Consider the following 21,691-nt stretch of genomic DNA (forward strand, 5'->3'; position numbering starts at 1 on the left):
AGCCTTAGTATGGTAGAGTTTGAAACACTCCGTAACACAAATAGCAACTACACAGTCTTTGCACCACCAAGAGATTCCTTTCCGGTTTACCTGTAATCTTCTTGGCCTTCTCCCCATACACTTTTCAGGTTGTTTGTTGGGTGTGCCTTCTTTACAGTAGGGTTTTTTTTTTTTTTTTTATTTTTATTTTATTATAGAATGTCGTCTGTGTAACCTAGAGCCGGAAGTTGTAATTTGCTCAAACGAAGCATTTCCTTTCTTTGCAAAAGCTTCAGCAAGATCAACGATAAAGTTCTTCAGGGTGCACTTCCTTTCGCTTTCAATATATGTGTACCTATACAGTATGAAAGAGTTAGTAACACACATTGCAGAAATGTGAATTACTTTTCGCTAGATGTCGGGTGAATAGTATTTCTTCAAGGACTGAGTCTTTGTAAGTACTTAACACGACTGACAACCGACCACAAATCCTAATAAGTTACATAGGGGCTATTATGTTAAAAAAAAAAAAAAAAAAAAAAAAAAGTTAAATTCGGGCTCCGGCGCTTTGGGTAAACATACAACCCGAGCCTGACTCGGGCTTGGGATCGAAAGTGCTAAAAGTCTTTGCTAAACTTTTGGCCAACATAGTCATAACTAGGGCTCGTGACTTTATGCCCTATAAAACTAAAATATGGGTGTAAATGTGTCATAAAAACTTGAAAAAATGTCAAGAAAATTTAAAAAGGTCAAAAAATGTAATCTCCTCAAAACACACACACACAAAAAAAAATAGTATATGAGTACTTAATTTACAAACTTATTTTTAGGGAACAATTTGTGTGTTTTATTTGAACTTAGTAGACAGCTACAAAAGGAACATTTTCCAGTTGTGTTTCCAAACAGATTTTTTAAAGGAAAGTTCTATCGTATTTTTAATGTTTTATTTTAGTTAGCTTACGGTTAAAAAAGGAACATTCTTCAATAAAACAATTATAGAAGGTTTTTCGTGTTTTTTTTGAACAGCTTGTAACGAATGTCTGGAACTTGTGATTTCAATTTCTTTTACTTGAACACATACACAAATGGAGAGAATGTATGTATTTCAATGCCATACTATGCTATACACTTCAAAATGAAAAATAAATATCGAATAAATCAATAGGCAAAAGTAATTTTAAGCATTGCATTGTGACACGAAAACCTTCTTCAGGTTCTCTTCTGTGAAACTTCGTTACTACAAACAGCGACTTATAGCGTGAGAATGTACGTTCCATATAGCACAGGGTTGCCAACCGTCTCAATTCTGTCGGGACTGTCCGAATTCTGACTGATTTGTCCCGCATCCCGACCGGACACTTGTCGGGATGCATATTGTCCCGATTTATCGATTTTCAAAGTTCACAATATTTTATTGGGCCAGTTTTTATAAAGGAATAACCTATTCTTTTACAAACAGAGTTTTATGTATAGAATCAATTTATCAAATTTGTGTTTTAATTTGACTTATGTTCCGGACATATGTTCGGAACTGCTGTTCTTTTGACATAATAAGAGCTGAGCTACTCATTACTTTAAACTTGGACATATCCTGTGCTGACTTTATCTAAACTTTTAAGAGCAACAAGAAATTGATCAAGGCTACTAGAAGTACCGAAAAGTACATTTTCAAAAAATGTTAAATTCTGCAAGAAGAACACGAAGCCTCTCTTTTGCATTTTTAAAATTTAAGTTTACCAAAGGCAACAGCAAAAGAAAAGACTTGTTTATTTAATTGTTTGTCACTATTTAAAGGAACTCATTTGTTTGTGATGAAAATCAAATATTCTATATAGTTTCCCTTTTAAACGTTGCTTATGTTAAATAAATTACAATTGTTTTGGTTTGAATTTGTTGTATGATGATAGCCAAAGAATAAGACTGGATTTTAGTAATACCTTTTGTCAGTAATTCCTTAACAGTGCTATGCACTCATTTGTGATAAAAAAAAAAATGTATATAGTTTTCTTCTAAACTTTATGTTAAATTGCAGTTGTTTTGGTTTGAATTTGTTGCATATTGCATATACCTAGTGATGAACAGTGATCGGAAAAATAAAAATATAATAGGTCTAATAATAAGGTTCCCCTTTCATTTAGGTTCGTGTTATTCAGTTGATTATTTACATTGTTTTCAACGACTCGCCGTACGTGTAGTCGTCTCCGGGGGGAAGGGGACACCAACACCGATTGTCCCGTCCCGATTTTTTTCTTAAGAAAAGATGGCAACCCTGACATAGCACGAAGTCAAAGGAGCAAACCTCAAACATACTGTATCAGCAGGTGTTAAATCTTCTTCAACATTTTTGAGTGTTCATTCTCCGTCACCACTCAAAACAGCAGCGATGTTGGTGAAGGTGCCATATCCAGGATTATTGTTCAGGATGGCAGTGAACTTGTCATTCACCAAATTTGCTGTTGGTCAATTTGATGTTGACAACTTTATTCTAATATCTTCTACGGTTTCAAGACAGTCTTGCACACTGAGACCATTTGTCTCCAATCGCTCAATGGATAACACCAGAAACCCAAAATTTGCAGAAATGTACACAATATCATCTTTTAATTTAATATCATTAAGCAGTTCCTGAACAATACTAATACATGCTGCACTTTCAGTTTGAAATCCAGCAACTATTTCGGCAAGAATAGGCAGATTCAGTAATATTGAATTGCTTTAAGCCATGTTCCCCACCGTGTCATCACCAGCTGTGGTGGCAAAGCAATATCCTGGGCAGCCTCCTTTAGGGACTGGCTTCGTGATGGACACTTAAAGAACATTTTCTTCATATTTGACACAAAGTGATCTACGTTGGGGTATCTTGCTCTAATTTCTTCACATGGTCTGTGGACTCCGAGTACCAGACAGGTAACGTGGATCATTTTGGGCTATAGAACTTTCAAGGTTTTTCCCGCTTTCATCATATATCTAGCTGCATCTGTTAAAAGTACGAGAACCTGTCACGAGGAACGCCTTCTGGAAAACTACCTGCATTGCGTTTTCAATACAGCCAGCGATTGTAGGATGGTTAGCCTTCTCCAACTGCTGAGCATGCACAAGGAAAATTTCTCCAGCCTGTTCCGGTTCCAAAATACCAAGCACAACATTGACTATATAACGTCCGCAACAATCTGTAGTTCATTCACTGATAACCAGAAATTCTTATTTTCACTTTCTGCCGGATGTTATACATAGTTTCACTATAGACATTTTCCACATAGGCCTCCTTAAGTGTGGATTCGTGAGGGATTTCCTTGTCGCAGTACTTCTCCAAAAACTCAAGAAGATTAGGATTTCCCAACTTCCACAGAAGGATATCGGATACGATAAATGCATTACACAGGTTCTTGGAGAAAGAGGACGTTCAACTGCTCTGGGACGATGTCATATGTTGAAGTAGCGTTTGTGATTTCGCTTTCTTCCTACACACATTTCTTTTATGCATCGTCGTATCCAAATGTTGCAATACAGAAGATATCTTCGAATATCCCACTCTGGATTCACAGAATTTACAGAACAATATCTTGTCATCTGTAGAGAACACATCGCTCCCAAATTCTGCAACGTATGCTCTCAACTTCAACGAAACAGATTGCTTCACAGAAGGCATTCTCTACACTTGTTCCGCTGCACGCCTGGCTAAAATTACTGTTGATTTTGACTGACGTAAAAATAACTATTTTTTCAGCACAAAGTGCTAATTTGTTTTTGTTAAAAAGGAAAAATGTAGAGAAAAGGAACAGTTGTGATTGTCGTGCGCACGTTCAACAGTGACAAGAGAGCCTTTTGTTTTAAACGATTTTCGGCATTATAACGCAAGGCGGTATTATTTATCCCATACTAAATTTTAACCTGGTAGAAAAACAAATGCGTTTCGTATAGTCTGATGCAAGTTCAATCGACCACGCGAGAACGCGGATTTTATTACTTTAGCAGAAGGCATATAAGAAAAAGTTTAAAAATTATCGATTTTGTGCAAGTATATTGCAAAACATATATAGAAATATGTTTTATCATTAGAAAAGTGTAAAAATATGTTTCCAAATTGGGAAATGTGGAAAATATGTCAAAATATGTCCTATCAACTTTGCTTATTTCAGCTGGTTTTCGCCTGATACGTGTAGATCTCACCCCATTATCCGATTTCCATGTAAAATAAGTATATGTTATAACAAACTCCCGGGCCTTAGTCATAATATAACCATACCTCTCACTCGCATTGAATTAAGGTTTAATTAAACTTTTTGTAAACAGTGACGCAAATAATACATTACTCTGAATACTTACTTTGATTATACGATGTTTTATTCGTTCAAACATGAATATTACTAGCCTTACAAATGTTTTGCAAAATGACAATAAATTTCCCTACCATAATCTGAAAATTCCCTTCTCTGTTGTAAGGCGAAACGGGAAACGGCCAAACGGGAAGACGCCCCAAAAAAGCATGGATATATATATGTGTGTATGTATTTAAAAAAGAATTTTTTTTTCTCAAGACCTTAGATTACTGTTCAGAACAGTTATTGTTCCCATCACGAACTTTTCACTAAAACATTTTTTGTCGTTAAACATTATACTAAGAACTCTACAAACAATTCGTTCGAACTAGAAAACCCTATATATTAATACATTTGCCCTTCTTTTTCTTATGAATGATCGATTATCCTTGATTATTGAACTTCTCATATTTATTTTTTTCAGAACGCAGTAATTATGTCTTTTTCTCTTCTTATAATGGGGAAGAAAAGTGGAAAGTACTTTCTTCATTAAAGTTGAAATATTTTTTTAAAAAAGTTCAAAATTTCCCAGGCATAAAAGCGGTGAAAAAAAAAAAAACTTTTGACCCCCTGCGTACGTAACACCCAACTTTTAATATATTTAACAAGAACGGAATAATATAGTTTCAATTTGATTAACTGTTCAATGTAAAATTAACGAGCCATTGTGATCATTTCGAGCTCATTTCGACACAAAAACTGCATAGTTCAAAGAGCAAAATTCACACTTTTCCGAAGACAGTTCCAAGGTAGGAGCTATTTGTGAATTCTCTACACATATTCTTCACGTCCAGTGAGTCAAGCCTGTCTGGGTATGCATTAAGAACTGCAAAATGGTTCAGAGTTTCTTGAAGTTCTCAACCAAGTCTCCCAGATTTTTTGAAGTGGGAATAGTGGTGAGCAACTGTTGCATCTATAGTTGTAGTCGGTCCTGATTGATATGGAATTCTCTTAGAATGTCAATAATGTCTTTAGAAAAGTTACCTTCCAGAATTGTATCCTTTGTTGCATGATACTTCTTCGGTCCAGGCTGATGGAATCTAGACTCAATTTCGCAAATGATATTGTCCAAACATTCACAATAGGTTGCGCGTAATTTGTCTTCTGCGGTATTGAATCGGTAATTTTTCGCGGATGTCTGCGAGTGTTCTAGTCTTTTCGGGGTCTGTTTCCTGCGCGGTAGTTGAGGAGATGCGAGTCCAAACTCTCTTGGACCTTTGTTTTCATTGCATCCCATAAACTCTGAAACTCTTCCTGTGTTATTTTAGCCTTCAACGTTTGAACCAAATATATACCACCTCCACGGCTCCTGACACTGTCATTGTAGGCTACTGAAGAACTGTCCTTACACGTTCACAAGGCTCAAAAATTAATTTACATAGCTATAGACCAAAGTACACTTCTCCTTTCTGCAGTTAGTATGCAAGACGCTTGGCTTTATTTGCGGCCTCATCATTACTTTCTGACAACTCTTCGAGATACTCAAGTACATGAAAGTACGAATTCAGAAGGGCGGCCACCGAATCTGTCCTCACAGTCCACACAGTCCATCTTGTTGGGCATAATGGGTTTGGAGTTGAGATTTTTTTCCACGTACAAGGATGGAACTTCACTAAACTGGGCGCTGAGCCACTGAGTGACTAGGTCACTGGGTCGAAAAAGTGTAACAGCTTTTTCAGGCGAGTCATCCTGAGTGAATTTCTTCGTTGTTTTTTTTTTTTTTTTTTTCATTCCCACTAGGCAAATGCCGGGAAGGTGCCTAACTTATAGGACCGAGGTCACTTCTTTCCTTACCTGGATAGTGTGCTCGGCGAGGAGTATTAATCATACGTGACAGGCGTAAGGCCGTGGATGCCAGTAATGCCTATAAATTTGTGTCAATACATGCCAGTTTTGCTGTTAATGTAAAATATTTGTTTCTTACATTTATCTTGCAGAATATTTTTCTTAAGGAATTTCAAGAGCGAAGTACCCATCTTCACGAAGTCTGTTGTTTCCGCTTCCGCCCTTCTGCACTAGATAACTTCTTTCTCTTTGCTAATTCAGACATATTTCAGTTCAAAAATTTGTAGGTCTACTGCACAGTGCACAAACCAATACACAAGACAGAATCTTGAATATGTTTAACTCTCAAACGATAGATACTTGTTCTGAAAAGGAAAAGATTTGATTTGTTTCTAGCGGCAGACGACAATAAACCAAAACGAAGCTCTTGCAAATTGTTTCTATTTTACAAAGACAGATATGGATGGGGAGAATAAATGGAAAGAGAAGACAAGGAAGGAACAAAGAGGAAAAAAGGAGAGTAAAAGCGATAGATAAATTGCAAGAAAAACTTAAAATTCTGTAAAAAAAAAAAAAAAAAAAAAAAAAATGTCGCGTTAAATAAATAAGCGTGGCAACGTCTCCTTATGTTTGCACCAGCCTTTTCTTCTATATTTACATTCTTGCTAAAACAAAAGCGTGTAATTTCAATGTGGTTATTTTCGACTGCCATTTCCTTGGGATCTGGTGAAAATGACCATTCAGGTCTGTTTGCGGCTTAATGCACCCCCTCCCTCTGTGGGATATGTCCAGTTTTTGGCATCCGAGCAGAGCTAAGAGTGTAAGAATATTAGCGGCACTACAAAATCGCTTCAGAATCACTTCAGTTTAAACATACGGCGTCCCTTAAGAATCAGGGATGGCAAAAGGAATAAGTACCCCTTGACTGTTAACGCCACATTCATTTCTTCTATCGAAGGCGTCTTTAGGCAGACAGAGGCGACAAAATGAATAATTAATATATCTATAGCGCCTTTGGAGCAATATCTTATCCTTTTTTGTTCTATCGAAGGCGCCCCTATACAATAAGGGGCGACAAAAGGAATAATTAATATATTTACAGCGCCCTTGATGTAATATTATATCCTTTTTTGTTCTGTTGAAGGCGCCCCTAGACAGTTAAGGGTAACGAAAAGAATAATTAATATATTTACAATGCTCCGTCATTGTAACATTATTTTCTTTTTTATTCTATCGAAGCAGGCGCCCGTACGTAATGAGGGGCAACAAAGGTTTAAGAAAATGTTTATGTAGCTGCTTGACTGTCTTATAGGTAGTTCTTATTTTATTTCTTTTTTATTTTATTGTATCAAAAGTGCCCTAGACAATCAAGAACTAAAGGAACAGAAAAAATGTCCATTAGTTATAATACAAAGTACTATATTTTGTCGAAGTTTTGGCAGTGCATACAAAACACTCTATATTTTGTCGAAGTTTTGGCAGTGCATACAAAACACTGCTTTTGTACATAAACTTTTCATTCTTGAATAGGCTAGTAATCATTAGGCGCCTTTGGCGCCCCCAATAACTTCTACCAGAACTTAGGAGGGGGCAATGCCCCCTTGCCACTCTGTCTTATTACGACACTGGGTCTTGTAATGGTAAATGAGATGCTTGATCACATTTAAACCAAGCTTGAACATATAGTCGTATCAGAAAAATGCATATTCTCCGAAGATCCGTTTCTATTTGCTTCGTTAAACGAAACTGTTGGCGAAAGAGAAATATTTTTAAACAGTAGATTGCTTTTCCCATCCATCTTGCATGGTGAATTGCTCCAGGCAAACGAAAGAAAACTCCTCGAGGTGGTATGCCACCCAAGAATATGATGACCAGTCCTAAAAATTCCCTGTAATCTTCTCTGCGGTGTCGTGCTTCTACAAGTTTGATAGCAAAATTCAACACTTCATTTCTTACATCGGAAATATTCTTCCTTACATCATAATCAATTCCTGGCAGTGGGTCCGTGATGAAGTGTATAATTAATAGGAAGTAATTAATAGCCATGTGATTGAAAATAGTTAACTATCAAGTCAGAATTTTGTACAGTGGGACTACAAGTACTTCCGTCAATAAATTTGTCAAGTTGGACGATTTTCGAGATTTTTGATAGTACGTAATATTTCCTAAATTTTGGTGACTCACTGGGCTTCAGGCAGCAAAGTAGATTCGATTTTTTCTAGAGAATCCAGGAAGAAACCTTTCTGTAGCGAGCTATGCTATGTATAGAGTCATAAGGCTCCGGAATGGTTATATTCGTAGTCAATGACTACTGTAGTGAAAAAATTGCCACCAGAAAAGTATATTGGGATATGGTGCTTCAATCTGGTTTAAGGTCGAGATGGATCTTCAGTTTCGAGGAAAGAACATGTATAAATAGCAACGTGTTTCAAGATGGAGGATGAATGGCTAGTAGTTGGGAAGTGTCTGGAAAGGGAGGAAGGATATTTAGAGGAGGATAAACACAAGTTTGACATATATATCTCAAAAAATGGCATATCGCAACCAGGTGTGGTGTTCGATTGGACCAACGTTCTGGACAGTCGTTTGATATGTTGTACAGACCATCTGGTAAAGGGCATAGATATTCTCTCATCTGTGCAAGTTTTCCAGAAACCACGAATTGTTCGAACACGGCGATATTTCAGATCTCGTTTTGGGAGTCCAAGGGCACCAAAATCCACTGGACTGCTGATATCATAATTCTTCGATAGAATGTCAGTAAATGGAATATGGACGCCTTTTTCCTGCTGCATTTGATGGTAAGAGTGGAGGGATCATAGAACAGTATGGCTTGATACAACTAATAGAAGAACCCACAGACTGATAAGCAACGTCCAGTCATTTGCTGCAGCTCACGGGTGTACGTGGCAGTGGCGCATCGACCTTGTTCATATGTATCTATATTAATGCTCTAAAATGTCGCCAGTTTGAACGTAAGTACACTATCACGTGATGAGTAAGCAAATATGGTGCCTTATCTGAGCTTCTCAGTTACCACTGTTTACTGTATTTTCGTATTTATTTAAATCTGATGAAGTGTTTACAACATAGTTATTTGTATGTACTTGTGATCATTTCTATTCTCTTTTATTTGTATGTACTTGTGATCATTTCTATTCTCTTTCTGTTTTTAGTCCGCTTCGGGATTTCTGTTCCCAACGTATATAATTATTCATTTCAGACATTAGTGTTATTTCAGTGTTATTTTTCGTCTAAGTGGTACATAATGAAATATTTACAAGAAAACAAATTATTAACATGGCTTTGTATTTGTTAATAATATGCGTATACTTTTCTTTCGGAAGTTTTGCACAATCTTTAGATTTGATACAAAAGTCACATAAGATTTAGGATAGACGATCAAGAAGTGTATTTATTACATTGAAATATAATTACTAATACGATAATAGTGCGTTTCTAGAATGTTTTTTTTTCTTTCTTTTTTTAAATATTTCTCATCTGCAGTCATGTTCAAAATCTGTCCAGCTGCCTTGTTCTTGGGAAACCGTGTAATCTTATCAATGGGCGAAATTAAATAAATTTTAATATCATTAGTCTGAGATCAATTCGGAAATATATAATTGCAGATAGAACTTTTTAAGAGGAGTGACTGACGACTGTTTTAAGAACATGGATGTATGTAGATGATATGTTTTTGTTAGAGAGCTGTTTATCTTCAAATAAGACTTGAACTTTTCATTTTATTTGTTCGTATAGGTTTTCTAGTATATTTGACAAATGTTTGTTATTCGTGCCTCGAATTCAAAATTTGTATAGTTTATTCTACACTTCTTTTTCATCAGTTTATATCACGTTCATTAAAAATGTATTTTATTATTCATTTTCATGATTATACATTTTCTGTTTTCTCTACATGTTTATGTACCAGTTGTTAGATGCCTGTGTTAACAACTGTGGAAAAAACTTTCACTTGGAAGTAGCCTCACGAGACTTTGAGACTGAATACCGCAAGTTGCTGACTAAAACCAGTCACCCGAAGGTAGTTGAAAAATTGAAGCAAGTTCTAAAGAAGTGGGCAGAAGGCGATTTTAAGAACGATCCCCAGTTGAATCTTATACCATCATTGTATAGTAAATTGCGTCAGGAAGGTGTGGACTTCTCTTCTCCAACAGAAGTAAGTACAACCATATCATATTATTATTATTATTATTTCATTGTTAAATCCAGAGACCGTAAAGACATACTTCCTTTCGGGACAGGTTAGTGATGTCTGCGGATGGTGTGGAAGTAGCTTCATTTTACACGACTTAGACACTACACTATGCTTTGGCGACCCTCTCCTTCCCATTTTACGTAAGTTGGATGACCACCTGAAACCCTTGAAACAAAAAATTCCTGCTAGTACTGCGTGCAGGCGTAAAACTGTATATGTATAATGTAGTATCATTTTTAGTAAGTGCTCAAGAGGAAATCTACTTGATTTTGCTCTTGGTGATTATAATGCACAGTTCAGTATTTGTCTGTTGCTACTTTAATGAGAGCCCCTACATGAAACCTAGCTTCATTACTCCAAATGATGTTTTAAATTAGGTTTGGATATTCTTCGTGCCGTTCAAGCATATCACGTTATTCAATACGCTTGTCACAATCATCCGGGTTCAACTGTTGGACGTAATTAGGTTTCTAAGGTCTACATTGCAACTCTTTGTTGAGAGTAGCACATATAACAACATATTGACGTACTCTCTTGCAACCTTGTGGATTTTGAAGGATTTAGCTGAAAGATGTCTTTCACTGCAGTCATCTTCTCAGATCTTGCAGTGAAAGGCCTACCAGATGTCTCAGTACCCATGACACTATCGGTAGTCCTAATTTTCTGCGGATTTTTTTAAAATTTTATTACTATTCTTTTTGCATCAAAGACAAGTTTTCTTTGTTGAACTCTCCAGCACCGTTACGCTTGAGACGCAGACTATCACACCTCATATCGTGCTGCAGTGCTAGCTCTTTCCTCATATTCAGTCGGCCACTGTTGAGATTTCAAGAGTCATGATATTCGCCTATGAAAGCGCATAATAAATGAAAAGCGTATGACTTTGAATTTCATTACAGTTCATTACTTAACTACGAGGGCAAGCTGAAAATTAATGCCTAATTTTCTGGCTTTTTTAAAATGTGAAAACTAGTTAAGCTAGCATTATAAGATAAATCCATGTACATTACTGTAACTTTCATCTATAAAGCACAGTAATTATTTACCTGCATAGTCGCCATGCTTAAAAAAAAAAACCTGCCAACGTGTGACCAGTGTATAATCTCGTCATTATCTTGGTGACGGAACTACATCCAGATCTGCTTCACTGCATTGTCAGAATCAGAATGAAGTCCGATTCCTTAAGTTTTGGAAAATGAAAATTTGATGGAGCTAGATCTAGACTGTGTGGAGGATGAGATATTACAGTAATACGAAGGTGCTGATTTTTTTCAGTTAACATTGCACAAGTATGAGGATGAGCGTTTACATGCTGAATGAGCGGCTCCATTTCTCGACGAACTTGTCAAATTCGAGCTTTGTTTCGTGAGTGTGTTAATATACTGATCAGAATTAATGATAGTCGCCTTAGGCAGGAATTTCACATGCACTATACTATGAACGTCCCAGAAAACTGTCAGCATAACTTTGCCTAACGATACCAGACCTTCAAACCTTTTTCGTGCAGGCAGTCCTTTGTGGCGATACTCCATGGAGCTGCTCTTGATTTTAGGATGCCTGAATGATATACCGAAGTTTCATAATCTGTGAAAGTGTTCAAGAACTCATCACAGCTTACGCTGATAGTGCTAAAGCAACTGCTTGCAATGTCAGTCGCGTTTTTCGTATTAGAAGTCAATTTACGCGGTACCCACCGTGCACAAACTTCCCAATATTCCAGATCTGCTCTCGTTCCCGTAATATGTCACACTTCTAAGTAAGCCCTACCTTTTCGATGCACCAACTCTCTCGAATCGGTTTATCAACACGATTGCGATATGGTTTATCTGTTGCAATGCATGGCCTCCCACTTGGTTGTTTGGAAGTTTCAAGGCACCACGAAGGCAAAATTCCCTATCATGATGTTTTCTGTACTAGCAAAAACAGTTCAGCACTTACCATACTGATGTCTACACAGTTCTTCCCGTAAACAACCGTCATTCTCCGATATGTCAGTAGGGATCTTTTACTGTGAGAAAGCGGATCTCCGCACGCTATTTCAACTGCAAGACGTAGTGTTGTTAAATGCTACCTATTTCTTTGTGTAGCTCTTGGACCCCTGTTACGGTTTTCAAACGAACATATGAAAAGTGTCATTAATACAATGCAGTAGTACACAATCATCAAATATTCGTTTACATCATAGAAAAGTAAGAGACATTACTTTTCATTCAAATGCTCTGCAGAAATTAAAAAAAAAAAAAAAAAATTTCCAGTCACTGTGAACGTGAAATTCCCGTTAGTCAATATCTGCACGACCTGCTGCTTTGTCGAACATATGATTGTGTGGCCTCTCGAGTTGTTATACGTACTATAATATGATTTTTTTTTTTTTAAATATTGATTTCGAAATGTCTAATGGGTCCAGAAGAATATAGGAAAGTATAGAAGTAGTTAGATTAAGAAGAAATACAATTCCTACACTGAAATACAAATAAGGAGGCCAGTATATGTGTACAGTAGTCAACACAGGAGAGTTCGTTGTACACCTGAGAACTTAGCTTTGGAAAAGATGTCGCAATGTTGCTGAAAAATTAATTTTTCACAGGTGTTTGTGTCTGTTTAATAAGTAGAATGGTGGCAGTTGCTTGTAATAAATTCTGAAAGTAAGGACAGTTGTAATAACGAAGACAAGAGTCTTGTCTTATAGTTACTGGTAATGTTGTTTAAACTTCTAAAGTTATAATAGTTCATTAGATTTTGAACTTCATTGTAAGTATCTGTAATTAAGGAACACAAAATTGATATCTTAAATTATGAGAAGACTGTCTTCTATTGAGCTGTTTTACACGAATAAACAAATGTCATCTTTGTAGTGTCAGAACACCTTCTAAATATTTAAGAAATGTATCAATGTACACAATGTCTTATGAAAGAGAATTGACCCTGTACTTAACCATGTAATCATATAACGTAATAAACCTCATCAAACAGAATAAAATAGGTCAATAACCAACCACATGATAATACGAATACTTCAGTAATTATTATCCATAAAAGGGATAAGCCGGACCACCCACATTTACAGTTATATGTTTGAGTCCTAGAAAATGTTTACCTTTTTTTGACGATTCTCAGATTTAACGGTGGTCTTTTGTACCCATCCCAAATTTTGAGAAGGGAACATTAATGTACCCATGTCCTATGAAAGAGAATTGACCTTTGTACTGAACCATATAAGCATATAACGTGTTAAAGGCTTATGTAAGAAGATAAATTTGATCAATAACTGACCACGTGGCAATACTAATATTTGACTTTTTTTTTTTTTACCCATAAAAGAGGATAAGAAGGACCAGGCAAATTAAGAGTGGTATATATGGGTCCTAAATAGTGATGTGAGGTGGAAAATTTTCCGCTATATTTTCCCGGAAAATTTTCCGTTCTAAAAAAATATCAATAACAATTCCTCAGCAATCATAAAATTGATTGAATTCATGTATAGAAATGTTAAAAAGTGAAAGATCGTTTAAAGAATCTGAAAATTTTCATGGCACAGGCAATTTTCAGTACTATGTAGGAACAAGTTAAACAATTTTTCATGAATCGAAATATTTTCTGTCATATGGAAAAATTGAAGAACTTTTTATGAGTCGGAAAGTTTTCATCATTTTGAAGCAAAAAGTAAAACAACTTTTTGTGAATCGGAAAGTTTTATTGCTCTGTAGAAACAAGTGAAAGGAATTTTCATAGATCGGAAAATTTTCATCACGATGTAAAAAACAAATGGAAGAAACTTTTCATAAGCTGGACAATTTTGAATATTATGTATAGTGATGTTAGGTGAAATTTTTTCCACTATATTTAACTGCACATAGAGCTACAAAATCGAATTTCTGTAGAGGAAAGTAAGTCAGCAACAAATTATAATTTTCTAATTAGCTTTCGAGAACTGGAAAATTTTCTAATATTTCAAGTTGGAAAGTAAACTTTTACACATTGTTTCTCCCTCTCTCTTCCTCGGCGAGCTCCTTCGTTGCTAAGCGGTTAGTATACGCGCCTTTGGCATGGAAAACCAGGCTTCGATTCCCAGCGGGAGCTCATGTAGTTCGGATTCCACATTAATCAGTTGGTCCCGTCTTATATAGTCTCGCTGCTGAAAGGGATGTTAAACTCAATTCGACTCCTCTCTCTCTGTGAGTGCGTGTGTGTATGCAAAGTGCAGAGAACATACATCGAGTTCGTAGAGTACAAATATCCCATTCTATTATTTAAAATTTCAATTTATTAAAAGATGAATATTTTCCGATTCATAAAAACATACTCCACTTATTCCTACATCGTTGTTTAGCCGTAAAATTTATTGGTAATAAATATTGTCTTGAAAAGTTCCATGACGTGAAAATCTAAGGATTCTTCATTTCAGAAATGTTTCAAAAACTTCAATGCGTTCTTCCCTCAGAATCCAACTTTGATCTTACAATATTAGATTTCGTCAATTTAATACGCATAAGACAGTTTTCTCATAGCTTTACTACTTTTATAGATTTTACATACTGCAACATTTATAAATAAGTAGACATAATATAAAGTGCCTACTGCAAATTTTTGACTACCCAAAATTCGAGTTTAAGTAACTCGTGAAAGCAAATACTGACCATTTTCTGGAAGTAAACATTTATTTATTCATATATTCATTCAGAAGAGAAAGTGAAATATAGCTAATAAGGAAGCTGATTTGTGTAGTTGTTGTTCCAATAAAATAATAAAAGAAACACAAAAAGCTGCACTGATAGCGCTGCGTTCTAAAAGCAACAAGTAATTTCATTTTAATTTACAAAGTAAGAAACATATTTCTTTTCTTTTATATATATACAAGCTAAACCTGCGCTCTCTACACAGCACATCATTCGCATATGAGCATAAATTTCCTTCTCATTCCTCAAAACATATGTACATGTCCCTTTACAGACACAAGTGAAAGACGTCTTGATTTAAAAAAATCAACAAGGAGTATCATAAAGGGGAGATTTTTTCGATTATTTTTTTTTTTTTTCAATATCTCGCACTGTTTGCAAGATTTGAGCCTACTTCCGGTTGGAGTTTCTAATTCATGTATGACCACTGTTTTCTTTATTCTTGCATGCAGTATGTAATAAGCAAATACATTACATATACAATTAATTATAATGTCAGTTATATATGGTGTTCATTGGGCAAAACCCTCAAAAAATAAAGATTTATCTTAAGACTGGAGAAATGGTTATCCTTCTTTTTTCACTATTATTTGGCAATTGAACAAACGCCTGAGACTTATACAACCCCAATATACAACTTTGTGGTGTTGGAATGTATAACGCATAGGATATGATTCTTCAGTTTTTTTTTTTTTTTTAATTTCAACGCTTCCAGCGTACCCTAAAAAAATGTAATAAAGAAATAATGGCCATGTTTTTTTAAATATTCAATTAGAACTGGACAATCTACGCAAAATTTCCAATCGATCAGTGAAAACGTCATCTTTCTAGAGTCTGTAGTTTGCGAGATCTCATTGTCAAAAGGATTGGCCACAAACATATAAACATAGTTTAAAAGAACTCGGAAGATGGAAGCACAACTCACATGCATTGATTTTAGAGAAGGCTTATTAAAATACAAAGGCTTTGAACAATAATTTTATATCATAAACTTTATGAAAAAGATATAGTAAACTAATTTAGACTATTTAAAGTACAAATACTTAAAATGTTTGTCTCTATTAAACGTGAAATCATACATAACCGTAAATGAAAGATTTGAAAGTTATAGGTTGGAGTTGAGGCGGTTTTAATTGAAATTGTAGCATATATATATATATATATACTTGTTTTATCGAATCGTCATTATTTCTAATACATTTTTATACATAATAATGGTGGTTTTACAATACAAATATCTGCGATAAGATGTTGATTATACAAAATTCCAATATTGAAATTATGATTTACGAGTGTTAAACGAATTAAATCATTTTTTCTTATTTTCTGTTACAAAAATAGGCTTCATAAGGAACTTTCATGTAGTTGTTTCATTACATAGGCAGGCCTACATGTGAAGAAATAGTGGAATTTTCTGTTTCTGAAATTGATAAATTCACATGTTCCCTGCACTTCACCCCCCCCCCCCCCCACACACACACACACAGAGAAACACTGTATATTTTTACTTCCCAACTTGAAATATTAGAAAATTTTCTGGTTTCCGAAAGGTAATAGAAAAAATGATAATTTGTTGCTGTCTAACTATCCTCTACAGGAATTTAATTTTATAGCTGAATGTGCAGTTAAATATAGTGGAAAATTTTCCACTTAACATCAGTATACATAATATCCAAAATTGTCTGGATTATAAAAAGTTTTTTCCACTCGTTTCTACAGAGCAATAAAACTTTCCGATTCACAAAAAGTTGTTTTATTTTTTGCTTCAAAATGATGAAATTTTCCGACTCGTAAAAAGTTCTTCAATTTTTGCATACAAGACAGGAATTATTTCGATTCATGAAAAATTGTTTAACTTGTTCCTACATAGTACTGAAAATTGTCTGAGCCATGAAAATTTTCAGATTCTTTAAACGATCTTTCACTTTTTAACATTTCTTTACATGATTTCAATCAATTTTATGAATACTGAGGAATTGTTACTTGATCACTGATATTTGTTAAGAACGGAAAATTTTCCGGAAAAGTATAGAAGAAAATTTTCCACCTCACATCATGGCTAAACAATGATGTAAGAATAGGTGGAGTATGTTTTTATGAATCGGAAAATTTTCCGGAAAATTTTCATCACTGGTTCTAAAAAACATTTTTTTTGACAATTCCGAAATTTAAGGGATGGGTCAATGTACCATTCTCAAAAATTTAAAAGAGTACATCAATGTACTTATGTCATATGAAACAGAATGAACTCCTATACTTACAGAACTATATAACCATATCTACGTAATAAATCCTTATCAAAGGGGATAATGAAGTCGAAACTACAAAATTTTGAATTTTTGGTTAAAGGGAACACTACGGACCACCCAAATTTACAGTGCTATATATTTGGGCCCCAGCGGATATTTACTATATTTTGTTTTTTGACAATTCCGAAATTTAAGGGGTGGTCCTATGTACCCTCCCGAAATTTAAGAGGAAAGCACCAATGTGTTTGTCTTACGAAAGGGAATGGACCCCTATGCTCACCCATATAAAATTATAATGTAATAAACCCTCATCAAAAGAATAAAATAGGTCAAAACTTTCGAAATTTACATTTCTGGTATTTTTAACCGATGAAAAGAAACGAGGTGGACCAGCAATTTTACTGAGACACATACTCTGTACCATACCTTTTTTTTTTTTTTTTTTTTTTTGTTTGTTTGTTTGTTTTAATTTGGCAATTTCCAAAATTTAAAGAGGTAATCGTATGTACCCCTCCCAAAAATTGAAGATGGGCCAAGGTACCCTTTCCTTAAATTTAGAGGAAGGGAATGGTCCTATATACCCCAGGTCATTGATCCCGGACCAGGACACCTCTTTTGACAGTCGCGCCAACACCCTCTGTAGTACTGTGTATATCTGCGATTATCAGTTTTAATACCGATCGTTACAGTGAGAAAATGGTAATAAATAGCGATCAGCGGATTTTGATACGGATTCAGTACTACAAGAACAGGTGTCATCGCTGACATACTATTGCAACTGAAAATGATAAGAATGCAGTGCCACGTCCGGTTCCAATATTAATTTACATAGAGCGGAAACGGTCATAGAAAGTGACAATATTTTTTTGAAATGGATTGGTATACCAAAAATTGATTTTAAAAATAATAATTCTTATTCTTCTACTGAATCCAGAACTTACGATTTTAAATATTGATTCATACATAATAAAATTTGTTAAAATGGAAAACTTTTATATATATGAGGTGCTCTAAAAATAGCGCTCACGGACCACAGAGCACTATTCTACAGGCCAAAATAAAACTAAAATCTTATATGACAGCATGCCCTCCGGGCTCTCCATCAGCCGTTATGGGAAATCAATATTTCACATTGTAGCAACGTCGAAAATTAACTTGGAGCCATTAGCATTACTCTACGAATACAACTAGCAGTTGAATCGATTGTAACACTAATAAGTGATGCTAATGTCAATCAATATCGACTTTAGCTGCCATCCGGAAAGAATCGATATAACTATTTGATAGATTGGTAGATCTAATCTATGGTTCTTTATTGGCGACGTTGCCACATGTGCAATTTGTGTCTCCAGACGGACTCGAAAGGTATACAAATATATATATATTTTGCTTTATTTTGACTTGTAGAATAATGTTCTGTAATTCGAGGGCGTCATTTTTAGACCACTCGATTCATATATAAAAGTACGAATGTCTGAAGAACATGTTCCATCTCTGAACTTATCCCTCGAATGCATCCGGACGTTACAGATCTACTACCTCTGATTTCAGTTTTGAAGTTAAGTCGTTTGGAAGTGTACTATACAGGGACGTACGCATGGGTGGGTCCTGGGGGTCCGCTCCCCCCCCCCCCCGAAATTTCGACTTTTGTGTAAATTTAGACTAATTTTAGGGACAATTTTAGGAATTTTAATATAAAATACCCTCATATTGAGTTTGGACCCCCCGAAATAAATTCCTGTGTACGCTACTGGTACTATAGTTTCACAGTTTGTAGCTAAAATCGTTTTTTTCACTATATAATTAAATTAGGCTGGGTTTTAAAATGAACTTTTAATGCATAACTTCGGTCAGTACCAGTAGCTGTAAGCCATGTATCACTCATTTTTGTATTATATGTTTTAATATTGATCTAATGTATATACATACTGTAATGCTAGTATGCTTCCTGGTTGTTCTAATATATAGTCATATTTTGTGCACATTTTAAAATTCTAGTCTATTTTAAATATATTCATCTGAACTTATTTGTTCATTTCAGCCTAGCAAGATGGCTCCAGTAGTCAGAGATCCAAATGTTGTAGCTAGTCAGCAAGAAGAGGATGATATTGCCAAAGGTGTTTTCATTAATCTATTTATACTATTACATAAAAGAGAAGTGACTCCTTTATCAACAGCCAAGCCATATTAATATAGATAAAAGCGGACAGGAAACTCACGAAGCAAGGGATTAAGAATTTTTGTAATGCGTATCCTAAGAGGTGGTAAAGTGTAAGGGTGCAGATGCATTGATAAGAATAATGTATCTCGCTGATCCATGAAGGTAGGAAGATAAAAGTGGGCGCATAAACTTCGCATTGAAAGTAATTAAATTGAACAAGTGTTCCAGCGCTTTCGGTTTTCTTACTGAAGAGGGCAGTTAATATAATATTCAAGTTGGTCACTATTTGTTAAGAAAATTTCCAGTGTATGAGTTTGCTTAAAGTGGGAGATGAGAAATTTGGTATTTAAACTTTCACCTAAAAATATGGGAAAATTTGTTTCAGTACCTTCGAAAATTCCACTCGTAAGAGGGGAACAGGGCAGTTTTCGATTCTTCGTACAGGTACGGTGGGGACAAACTAGAAAAACCAGGGAGAATCAGGAAATTTGAGAAGACCAGGAAAAGTCAGAGAATTGCCAACCTCAAACTTAGAAACTTACCTGTGCTTTCCACTAATGATGTGTAACAAATTTACGTTCTGTAGTTGTGCGCATTATCTTTTGCATTTGCTTGTGTAGTGCAATATCTTAGTGGTGAATCATCCACAAAATGGAGTTGGGTCAACAATCCAATGATAAATTAATTTTTCGATGCACACATAATTCCAACCTTTTTTTTTCCGCGATCCTACTAGTTTTGATTTTATCGAAGTCTCATCTCGCATTAAGTAAAGGTAGCTAATTATGCAAATTAGAGGATTTGGGAATACAGTTACTCGTATTTTAGCTTCTGTGTTTTTATTGTAATGTATTTTAACTCGCAGCGAGATTTATTTCGGAAATGCTTATGAGTTAACGGAAACTACTGACTTGAACATCGGTCTATGCACCGCAACAATATTCAATGGATAGCCGGACCAATTTCATCGGACTCATGATCGTTTAAATATAAGATACATCTATAGATATTAAAGTGTACATTCTGATTTATGCTTATCAATTCCAGACGTCTTCCAAACGCCGACCAGTTCTAGAATACTGACTCATTCTTTTTACAATTTGGATTCGAACGAAAGTCTTTGAGCTGACTCAATTTTATCTGCCCTATTGCCACCTAACCAATTATTTTTAACTAGTTCAGCTAAGAAACTTTGTGATTCACTCCAACATAAGATTCTGCAGAAACATCAAGATTGAAAGACGAAAGAGCTCTAGTCAATTTATAATTTAAAGGTGACCTTTCCAGAAGTTTAAGAACAAATTTCGTAACACTTTCTCCGATTTCAGCGAAAATGCAAAGTGTTTGAATTCGTTATCGGATGACACATTTTAAATGCAGTTTTTCACAGGAAGATTTTTTTCCCACCAACTTTTGCATTTTTTTTTTTTTTTTTTTTTTTTAAATCACATCCGTTGAAGTGATGTACAGAAATGAATCGAGAGAAGCGTGTCTGAAATTCAGTAAGAAAAAGTTCTCTTCCCGAAACAAGCACAAAAAAAAAGCAAGTTTAGGAATAGGCATTTTATCTTATTACAACATATCTGACACGAACTAACAGTTCGTTTTCTTATCTTTCTTAACATCTTGAATATAAAACAGAACATTGATAAATGTCAATGGCTCGCTAAGTAACACTACTATTTTCAAGCAAACACAAAACAAAACTTCACTAGAAAGTTTCCGAGGTTCGAAACGGCGTGTTAAAACATCCTTAACTAATTATGTATAGTTTTTACAAATTCACTGATTCTCCAGTTCGTTGCTTCAATTGCGGCCTTAAATGCTCCATGCACAGTAAGTAATCTTCAGGCTTGCTATATCAGGTATTACAGGGTCATTTAACGACGTTTTGATATTTGACATAAAGGTATCTAGACACTAGGGCCATCACTGAAATTTGAATTATCTTTTTAAGGTTCAATCGTTAATGCATTTCTTTGAAAGCTATTAGAAGATTAGGTACCCTAGAATCCCCTAAAAACGTCGATATAAAATAACGCGTTCACACTTGCTCTTTCACGGCACTCCAGAATTCCATATTCATATCTACTTCAACAATTAAATTAGTTCACTTTAATCTGGTGACAAATCAAACAAAAGTGAACTGTCACATTGAAAGTCCATTATCCTGCAAATCTCATTCTCTGAGAACATAAGAAAGAATATTTTGACATCTTTAGCAGCGATGAACATTGATATATGTCATTACACTTTGAATACGCCATAGTAATTCTGGTCTTGTAATGTTTTTCCCCCCTCTAGGA

General features: G+C 35.1%; 1 protein-coding gene across 4 annotated transcripts in view; it reads left to right on the forward strand.

Moving 5' to 3' along the window:
• Stam (signal transducing adaptor molecule) overlaps positions 1 to 21,691 on the forward strand; it is a 141,591-nt gene that overhangs the window by 53,505 nt on the left and 66,395 nt on the right. For all 4 annotated transcript variants that reach the window (XR_014132744.1, XM_081769224.1, XM_081769225.1 and 1 more), the window contains exons 3-4: positions 10,015 to 10,260; positions 19,266 to 19,341. Coding sequence is in view for 3 of the 4 variants with exons in the window: in XM_081769224.1 (XP_081625350.1) it covers positions 10,015 to 10,260; positions 19,266 to 19,341 (322 nt within the window). In the remaining variant the exon portion in view is untranslated. The remainder of the gene's footprint in view (positions 1 to 10,014; positions 10,261 to 19,265; positions 19,342 to 21,691) is intronic.

Source organism: Thermobia domestica, chromosome 8 (genome assembly GCF_964235325.1).
Source record: "Thermobia domestica chromosome 8, izTheDome1.hap1.1, whole genome shotgun sequence".
In the NCBI taxonomy this organism is placed as follows: Eukaryota; Metazoa; Arthropoda; class Insecta; order Zygentoma; family Lepismatidae; genus Thermobia; species Thermobia domestica.